Source organism: Bison bison, unplaced genomic scaffold (genome assembly GCF_000754665.1).
Source record: "Bison bison bison isolate TAMUID 2011002044 unplaced genomic scaffold, Bison_UMD1.0 scf7180017864270, whole genome shotgun sequence".
NCBI lineage: Eukaryota > Metazoa > Chordata > Mammalia > Artiodactyla > Bovidae > Bison > Bison bison.
In genome coordinates this window covers 11,288,960-11,299,155 of record NW_011494842.1, presented here as the reverse complement: position 1 = coordinate 11,299,155, position 10,196 = coordinate 11,288,960, and the positions used below count along the sequence as shown (strand labels likewise).

Here is a 10,196-nt window from a genome sequence, read left to right as displayed (position 1 = left end):
GGGTATTGTGGGTTCAGTTCATTTTTCTTCTTTTTTCCTCCAATCTCCTTATTAGTTCAGCCTCAGAAGGTCCCTTATCACTGCCGGATGTCAGGCCACACTCTGCCAACAGGCCTGGCCACGTTAGACTCTCCATTAATTGATTTTGCCCTCCCACCTTGGGGAAGCACAAATTGGCGCTTCCCATTAGGAGCAGTAATTCCCTGAAAAGGATTATAAATCATGCCCTGTGTCCGTCCATTGCTCCCAGCAGAGTGGCGCCCACGTGGGGAGGTGTCATGCAGGCAGGGACCATGTCTGATGGGCAGGGGAGGTCCCTGCAGGCCTGAAGTTTCCCTCCTAAACCTGGCCAGGCCAGGCCACAGCCAGGCAGGGGAGCAGCCAAGGCAGGTGCCAGCACATAGAGGGCACCCAGCTCACATATTCTACGAGTGAAGCAGAGGCAGGGCAGGCACTGGCTCTGGAGTGGGGCGTGCTTTGGGGACCGATCGAGCTGAGCTCCCGGCAAGTCCACCATGAAGGCTCCATCCTTTAGCTCTGTGGTCCCCTTAAGCTGGAAGAGCTCCTGGGAAAGGCTGTCTTAAACTCCAGCCAGGTGGCTCAGACAGTAAAGAAGCCGCCTGCATTGCACGAGTCCAGGGTTCGATCCCTGGGTCAAGAAGATCCCCCGGAGAAGGGAATGGCTACCCGCTCCAGTATTCTTGCCTGGAGAATTCCATGGTCAGAGAATCCGGCGGGGTACAGCCCAGGGGGTCACAAAGAGTCAGACACAACTGAGCAACACACACACAATGCCCTGTGAGAGGAAACAGCAGCAGCGGGGAGAAATGGGGCGAGGCCCTCAACAGGGGGTCCCCAAAGGAGTGGGGGTCTTGGCCCACAGGGAGCCTGGCATCCTTCCTGTCCAGGCCGTGAGGGAGCCCTGTCCACCTGCAACAGACGGCCCTCCCCACTGTGCTCGCCCATGTTCCGCCTCCCTTTCCTTCCACCTGAGAACCACCACCATCACCGTGCCCAGACTCAGCAAGGATATTCGCACAGAAGAGGTTGCTAAGACCCGCCCGAGTCCCCAGACAGAAGCACGTGAGCTTTCCAAATGGTAAAGGAGAAATCTTCACATACTGAGCTTCTCCCAGGCAATAAAATGGGATTTTATTATCACACGCCTGGCAGGTGTGTAAGCATAACCCTAGCTTAGAGCCAGGACCGAGGGCGAGATGTGTGACCCAGATGCTTGCTTCTGCCCCAGGACCAGCCAGCCTCCCAGCATGGTGCTATCTGGGAAAGCTCTGGGTGTGAGGAGGGCCTTACAGGAGACAGCTGTGGACGCCCAGGTGGCCTCAGGGACCCAGAGCCAGCACCTGCCACCCCCAGACAGGGCCCTGACTGAACCTTGAACTTATCTAACCATTGAGAAGTAACAATCCCTAACTGTGGCTTAAACAAATCAGGCTTAGGTTTCAAGCCCATTTACATCTAGAGGTAGGCGTGTGCAGGAATCAGCTGAGCATCTTTTCGATGCTCGTGACCTTTCCTGCAAGGACACGGGGTGGCTGAGCAGGGGCCAGCATCTGTGCATTCAGGGCAGACCACCCTTGGTTCGGATGCAGCACCCTCAGCCCACTCCTCCGCAGCTGTCTCTGTTCACATCTAATTGGCCAGAACCAGGTCTCGGGGCAGGGAGGGCGGCCCTGCTGAAAGGGAGCTCTGAAAGTGGGTACGAGGGGCAGGCGATCCCCTGATCCCCTCCCCCTCTCTGGGCCCCTCTCCTCCGCTTTCAAGTGTTTGCTTCTAATGGCCTGGCTGCACCTGGGGCTCCTCGGTGGACTGTCCACAGGCTTCCGGAGCCATTCTGCCTGCAGATGCAGAGCTAGAAATCCCAGAATGACTGCCTGGGTGGGGACGATGATAGCCTGGCCTCCCTGCCTCCAGGGGACTAACTGGGTGCACTTCACCCATCAGGGCTCCCCAGAAACCAGGGGAGGACAGAGCTACGGTGCTTTGTTTAACCCCCTATGGGTCTTCACTTACTTCACTGCCCGTACACAAAGCACCCTCGCAGGGCTGTTCCTGAGACAGTGAGGAGTGGGATTATCATGATGGGTGAGATCAGCCAGGCTCCACTGCCTGGGGCTGACATGTACAAATGTGGGGCTCTGTTCGTCGAGAAGGAGGGAAAAGCTATTGGCGTGGCAACTCATGTCTGCGGGTGCAGCTCATTACAGGAAACACCAGAGAACACAAGCAGATTATACTGACAACCCTCGCACACTGCTGGTGGGGATGTAAAATGGCACAGCTACTTTGGAAAAGAGCCTGGTGGTTCCTCAAATAATTAAACATAGAGTGATGATGTGGCCCGGCAATTCTACTCTTAAGGACACTACAGGGGAGAAATGAAAAGTTACAATCCCACTAAAAGAGACTCATACGTGAACACTCATAGCAGTATTATTCATAACAGCCAAATATCTATCAACTGATAAACGGATATATAAATACACATAAAATGTTGGTACATATCCATGGAATGAAATATTATTCAGCCATAAAGAATGGAGTAGCGACACTTGCTACTTTTCGGATAATGAAAACATTATGCTAATTGAAGAAGCCAGACACAAAAGTTCACATATGGTATGACTGCATTTAAATGAAATGCTGTCTAACAAGGCCGTTTTGTATAGCACAGTGAACTACCCATATATTTGATATCCTGTGATTAAACTGTAAAGGAAAAGAATATATTTTTTAAATGTATATATGTGTATAACTTGGAGAAGGCAATGGCACCCCACTCCAGTACTCTTGCCTGGCCAATCCCATGGACGGAGGAGCCTGGTGGGCTGCAGTCCATGGGGTGGCGAAGAGTCAGACACGATTGAGCGACTTCCCTTTCACTTTTCACTTGCATGCATTGGAAAAGGAAATGGCAACCCGCTCCAGTGTTCTTGCCTGGAGAATCCCAGGGACGGGGGAGCCTGGTGGGCTGCCGTCTATGGGGTCGCACAGAGTCAGACACGACTGAAGTGACTTAGCAGCAGCAGCAGCATGCGTATAACTGAGTCACTTTACTGTACAGCGGACATAGGTACAATGGTGTTAGTCAACTATACTTCACTTTTTAAAAAGGTTTAAACATGTCCAGATTAGGGAAATCCTGAGACAGCAAGTTAACTGTTGGCCAGAGGCCAAGGGGGCAGGCTGGACGAATGGAGGTGACAGCTAAAAGGTACAAGTTTCTGTTCTGAGGTTTTAAAAATATTCTAAAATTGATCTTGGGATAGTTGCAGGCCTCTGAATATAGTTGAACAGAGAAACCATCCAATTATATACTTTAAGTGTGTGAATGGTAGCATGTGAGTTATAAATCAAAAAAAAAAGCTGCTGCAAATACACACACACACACGCAGAGAAAGAGAGGAAAACACCCTCGATTCCACCCACCCGGAGTGAACCACTGTTAAGACCTCCGGGCCGGGAGGTACTTTGTTTTAGCTTCTTTTTACTCACACTTATGTCTCACCGACGTAGCCTCCCAAGGGAACCTGCTAAGGATTTCAAGCGAGGAGGACTTTCAGCAAACGCATCCAGTCTATTAGGAACATCAAGCCTCACACTTTTCCTGATCCAGGCTGTCCTTTGTCTGTTTGCTTTCCCCTGATTTGTCACCCAGATCTCTCATCCTTGGGTTCCCCCAAGAGGCAGGTCCATCCCTCCAGCCCCATTTCGTAGCCAAGGCAACTGAGTGCAAGTTTTATTCACACCCGTTCTGATTTCTTCCCAGCTCCTAAGCCTGGGGCTCAGAAGACGTCATGGGTGAGAAGCTGGGAGCTGCCAAGGGAGCCGGGACAGAGTGAAGGGGAGCATCCGATTTGGTCCCCAAACACCCATCCAACTTGGAGGCAGAAAGTGGGACATGATGCGCTCAGGAGGACCGTTAGGTCTCTTTGAGGGGTCCCTGCCACTGACCTGCTGCTCTCCATGGGGAAAAAAAAAAAAAGCCTGGGCGGGGGGTGGCAGGCCTGTTTGCACTCAGGGCACTTAGTGCAGCCAAGCTGAGCTGCACTGTTCAAACAGACTCCCCAGCCTCCAAACACCTGTGCCGCAAGGGAGGGTGAGGCAGGCAGGAGGCCAGACCAGATCCCCGGGCGCTTCCCGCCTCTGTTTCCACAGCCACCCCCACGGCCCTGGCACAGTCCTGGGCCTGCCATGCCCCGTACCGGGCTCTGCAGCCGCTGGGGCGGCCGGGTGCTGCCCCTGCTCCTGGCCTACATCTGCTACCTGCTGCTCGGCGCCACCATCTTCCAGCTGCTGGAGAAGCAGGCAGAGTCTCAGTCCAGGGACCGGTTCCAGTTCGAGAAGCTGCGCTTCCTGGAGAACTACACCTGCCTGGACCAGCAGGCCGTGGAGCAGTTTGTGCAGGTGGAGGGGACAGGCTGATGTGGGATGGGGGTGGGGGGGCGGGGTTGCAGAATGCAGCTGCAGAGCCATCACCGATGGCTGAGGCCCCATTTGGAAGCCGAGCGTGATGGGAACAGAGAGCCAGGGGAGACCTGAGGTCGGAGTCTGGCCCCGGGGTCTATAACTGGATTGCTGTGTGATATTGGGCAAGCCACTTAACCTCCTTGGTCCCCTTCTAGGTGAGGAGAATAGTCTTATATGTGCCGCAGACGTTTGAGAGCTGATTGAAAGCTCTTTCTAGGCTGCCACTTGCTGCATAAATGTGAATCATGTGTCAGGGCTACCAACACGGTGCACACTTCCGCCCCCACACTCCTCGCTTCCCCTTCCCCGGCTCCAGGCAGCTTCTTCCTCTGCCTTCCCACTAGCTCACCTCCCCCGTCCACGGGCTGCTGACCACACTGTGGGTGGGAGACACAGATAAAGGTCAGGAGCAGCCACCACGCCGGCCGCCATGGACCTGGGCTTGATAAGCAACAGCCAGGGTGACTGAGCCCCACCCCTCTGGTGCCCATGGGGCATCTCTGGTGATGGATGAGTCACCCCTGCTTGGATCCCTTCTGTAGAAACTATGGGGTCCCAGTCCCTTCTCTCCCGGAAACCAGCCAAAACCAAGGTGTTGTGGGGGAGGGTGAGACCAGGGGGTCCGGTAGGGGACAACACCCACCACAAAGGAGCAAGCCACATGCAGATTCATCACAATGACTGGTCTTTATTGAGTGTTTATAATGTGCCCCAATCAGCAGGGAGCAGGGCCATCACGAGGGGGTCAGACCAATACTGGTCCATCCCCTGGGGCTCAGTGTTTTCTATGTGTTTCCTCGTAACTATTGCCACCACTCTCTCAGATTTGCAGGTGGGGACTGGGCAACAGAGAGGTGGGATATGTTGCCCAGAGCTGCATAGTTAATGGCAGAGGCAGAACTCTAACCCAAGCCAGCTGCTCCTCGCCACACAGCTTAACATAAGTACAGGGGGCAGCTCTCAAAGGCTGGGCCCTGGTCTAGCAGCATCAGCCCTACGTGGACGCTCCTTACAAAGGCCACCCCTCAGGTCCCACCCCAGACCTCCTGAGTCAGGAACTCCAGCGGGCAGCCAGGACAACAGGCTGTGTGTTAACAAGTCCTCAGGCCACACTGATGGACCCCCAAGACTGGAGAACAGCAGGCCTTGAAGATGAGATGTGGGCTGGCTGGTCAGAGAACTTTCCAGAGCTGTGAGAGGCCCTTTCTCCCAGGAAAAGGGGCTTCCAGCCTCAGGTTTCACTTCCTCGCTCCACAGCAGCACAGGGCTGGGACCATAGCACCCTAGTCAGGGGTGAGAAGGGCTCAGGATGGGGAGTAAGGCAAAGGCCCTGGAACCCCTCCACCCTCAGCTCCTGGTTGGAAGCAATTCCTGGAGCTGCAGAGGGAGCAGGGGAGGGACTGGTAGCTGGTATGTAATTAAAGGTACAGGCTTGACTGCAATCCTGAGGGAGGTGCCACTGATGAAAGGCCCCCAGACCTCCCCGGGGGTCCTCAGCCTCCTTGGGAGGGACCCTCACTTGCCAGGGGATGTCCAACTCAGAGGCAGAAGAATGCCAGGTAAGATTCCCAAAGAACACACGTGACAGTCATCGCTCCGTATCCGCGCGGGATTGCTTCCAAGAACCCCAGCGATGCTCTCCGTATCTGCCAGTGTGAACTGCGCTTGTGTGAATCTCCTGGATACGGAGGGCCTGCTCTACTGTTCAGATGACAATAGGGGGAGCGGAGCTATAACAGTAACAAAAACAGTATTGAAGACCGACACCATCAGGAAACTTGCCCGGGGTGCAAGTCTGCCTTTCTCACCTGGGCACGGGGATTCTTAGAGAAGAATGGACAGTCCGCACTGGGAGCCCCACCCCCAGCACCCTCCGCATTGCGGCCCCTCCTCCGCAGGATGGAGAACCCCAGACTGGCGGAGGGGACAGCCAGGTCTTAGGGCCAGTGCTGCTCCCATGGGCTAGGGTCTCTGGGGAGCAGGCGTGTTCTGGAATATTCGGTCTGGCCTCTCTGGATGTGTGGGAAAGAGAAAGAGGCCAAGGTTCACATGAGAAGAGGCCAATTCTGCCAAAATGAGGAGAAGCAGACAGCCCCGGTCACGACATCCAGACTAGCCCGGCCCTCACAGGGGTCACCCCCAGCCCCTGCAGTGCTTGCTCACCCAGCCAGAGGGGAAACGATTCCCACAGGCACTGGAGGCTGGAGCTTTCCCCTCCCCTACCCCACCTCCCTCTGGCCTTTGGGGCTCTACCAGGTGGCCAGACTGCGCAGCTACCCTGGAACAATTCAGGGCTACAGGGGAGGGCTTTGGGAGCTGATGGGGGCAGGTGCCCCGCCCACCTCCAAGAGGGCTTGGCAGGGGACAGAGGGGCTTAGGCTTGAGTCTGCAGGATTCAAGTTCTATAAACAACAGCATGCACACACGTGCAACGTACGGCACCCGTGCACACACCACATGTATACAACACACCACACATATACACCACCAACACAGATACACAGACACACACACACACACACACACACAGAGACCTTTGCCCTGGCCTCTGATGGAATTTCTGCTATAGACCTGGGACTCACCAGGGGGCGGCAGAGAGCAAGCCTGCCAGCTCACCTGGAAGCTCAGAGAACTCAAGGTCCTCTGTCCACCATCAGCCCCAAGAGAGGGCAGCCCCATGGCTTTCCTGTGGTCCCAAACCTCATGTTCGCAAGCACACCCTTCCAGGAACATCCAACTCGAAGTCTTCTCGTCCTGGCAACCCCTGGGGTCTCACTCTCTTGGCTATAGGTAACATGTCCCACCTGGATGACTCCATAAGTACTGTCTGTCCCCTTGGGGCCATCTCCCCTCCACTAGCCACACTTAATGCCCACATCACACTCAGCCGTTGGCCAGCGAAGCAGGAAGTGAGCTTGGAATTCAGCGATCTTGGGCAAGTCAGCCACTTTGAGCCTTAGTTTCCTCTTCCATGAAATGGGAATGTGACTTAAGAACTTCATTAGGTGAAACAACAGGGAGACACTCAGCGGGGAGGCTGGCCACCAGCCGGTGCTGTCAGCAACCTCTTCCTCCCACCCCCTGCTGCTCCCCCTCCTCAACAGGTCATCATGGAAGCCTGGGTGAAGGGCGTGAACCCCAAAGGCAACTCCACCAACCCCAGCAACTGGGACTTTGGCAGCAGTTTCTTCTTTGCGGGCACGGTCGTCACCACCATAGGTAAAGCGCTGGGATGGAGAAGGCCACCCCCAGTACCCCTGCTGAAGTTTGAGTTCCCCAAAAGCAGTGGCCGAGACAAGGATGTGGTTTATCTCGGAGACGATTCTGGGAAGCAGGAGAAGCGGGAGAGTGAAACAGGAAGAAGAGAAAGGGCAAAAGAGTTCGCAATCATGAGCAGGGGACTGGTTAGAGCCACTGGGTTCACCAGTGCTGGGGACCCTCTGAGAAGCCAAGGAGAGCCCAGCCAAGTGGGGAGGAAACAGGCATATTTATCTACATACTCCTGCCCTGGCTGGTTGAGGACTGAGTCCGGATGTATGAATTCTCCAGCACTTCGGACCTGCCCCCAGACCAAACACCTCCTGTGGCCAGAAGAACCCCTCGGGTAGACAGAGAGGCAGGGACTTGGGGTGGGGAGTCCCCTGTGTGTCCAAGAGCTGTCCACACAGCTGCAGCTGCTGTCCCTGTGTTCCCAGGGGACACAGCACCAACAGCATCTGCTGTACTCCCTCAGCCAGAAAATCCACTCCCCCTCCCACAAGGAACCCCTCCATCCTGCGAAGCCCGATCTCCCCATTCATTCGATTAAGTTCAATTCCACACACCGTCCTTGAATTCAGGTGACATTAAAGCAGTTGGAGTGGAGGTAGCAGAGCATGAACTTGGATCGCACCCAAGGACAGAGTGGAGATAGCAGAGTATGACCTTGGATCAGACCCAAGCTTGGCTCTCAAGGAGCTTCTGATACACTAATGAAGGATAAGATAAGCAGGCTAAAAATAGGAGCACAGGGCAAACTAGATAGCTAGATAGGAATGACACAGAGCACTGTGGGGAGTCACACCTGGTAAAGAGGAAGAGGCTGGAAGTCAGGAGGGCTTCCTAGAGGTGGTGTTTTTGGAGATGAGCCATCAAAGGATACTTACCAATCGAGATCATTCTAGAAGAGGTTGAGAAGAGTGTTCATGGGAACAGAGGAGCTTTCTCTTCGCCCCGCCCCACCCTCCCCCGTTGCACCTCTCCTCCCCGTGGTGGTGGAAAACCAGCCTCTGCTAGAGTCTATCAGGGAGGCCGTTCCAAACTCTCCCTTCCTCATATTTGTACCCTCTCCCCCGCCTGCAGGATATGGGAACCTGGCGCCCAGCACAGAGGCAGGCCAGGTCTTCTGTGTCTTCTACGCCCTGGTGGGCATCCCGCTCAACGTGGTCTTCCTCAACCACCTGGGCACAGGGCTGCGTGCCCACCTGACCATGCTGGAGAGGTGGGAGGACCAGCCCAGACGCTCCCAGGTAAGGTCCTCCCTCCCCACAGCCCCACTGGGACAGAGTCTGTTGCGCTCAAGTCGCCCAGAAGCTGATACGGAGACAGAGTTTGGCTAGCAGTGTGTTAGGGCTCGACACCCATGGACAAAAAGGACCAGGTGGAAGGAGGAACAAAATTGTGATGCAGGCTGGACAAAGCCTCAGCCCACCCCTCAAGGAGCTGGGCAGGTGCCGGTGGCACAAGCTGCCCCACAGTGGGCGCTGACGTGGCCAGGACTCTGCCCTGGCCTCAATTGGGCATGGCAAGGTGTGCCCTTGGGCCAGGCTGAAATACACCCTGAGCAAGAGAGATGGCTGGAGGCCACCTGCTGGCAGCTTGGCTAGGCCTTCTTCGAAGGGGGATCTATCTGGGCACACACCTCCATGGTCATCAGAGAACTCCAATAGCCATCTCCACACCACCCTGAACACCCCCAGTGCCCACCCTGTCATCTGGGCCCTTGCAAAGCTGTGCAAAGAGGCAGAGGTGTAGAAGGACTGGGGACAGCTCAGTGACCATCTTCCATCCCATATCTAAGTCCTCGGGGTCCTGCACACGTGGACACCAAGCCGAAAGGCATCTCCAACTTGACCCACCAACGCAATCCTGCTGACCAGCTCTTTCCCTGGCCCGGACAAGATGTCACACAGAGATACAACCCCCGCCCCACAGGGTGCAGGCTAAGGACCTGACTATGGCCCAGCCCACTTCCTAGCTCGCCCCAGACCCCCTCCCCTGCTTATAACCATGGGCCTTCCAAGCAGACTCAGAGACTCCTCTGCTTCCAGCTGCTGCAGACCCTGGGCCTGGCCCTCTTCTTGGCACTGGGGACGCTGCTCATTCTCATCTTGCCGCCCATGATCTTCAGCCACGTGGAGGGCTGGAGCTTCAGCGAGGGCTTCTACTTTGCCTTCATCACCCTCAGCACCATCGGCTTCGGAGACTATGTCGTTGGTGAGAAAGGGGCAGCCACAGATCACAGGGTGGGGGCCACCGGGATTTGGGGGAGGGGGAGATATCAGTGGGGGGAAGTGGGTAATTCTTGAGGACCAGAGAGCCCCTGGTTATTCAAGGGAGACAAACACTTTGTGAGGCTGCTGCGAATTCTCACAACATCCTCAGAGGTCAGTGGTCCGGGAACCCATCACCCTTCCCCCACCCCAGGGGCCTCGCCTGCTGATCCTTAT

General features: G+C 55.5%; 1 protein-coding gene across 1 annotated transcript in view; it reads left to right on the top strand.

Moving 5' to 3' along the window:
• The first annotated feature begins 4,212 nt into the window (after positions 1 to 4,212).
• The window catches only part of KCNK16 (potassium channel, subfamily K, member 16), a 6,553-nt gene continuing 569 nt past the window's right edge, over positions 4,213 to 10,196 (top strand). Inside the window, exons 1-4 of the mRNA XM_010848701.1 lie at positions 4,213 to 4,425; positions 7,593 to 7,707; positions 8,830 to 8,996; positions 9,798 to 9,963. Of these exons, the coding sequence (XP_010847003.1) occupies positions 4,213 to 4,425; positions 7,593 to 7,707; positions 8,830 to 8,996; positions 9,798 to 9,963 (661 nt within the window). The remainder of the gene's footprint in view (positions 4,426 to 7,592; positions 7,708 to 8,829; positions 8,997 to 9,797; positions 9,964 to 10,196) is intronic.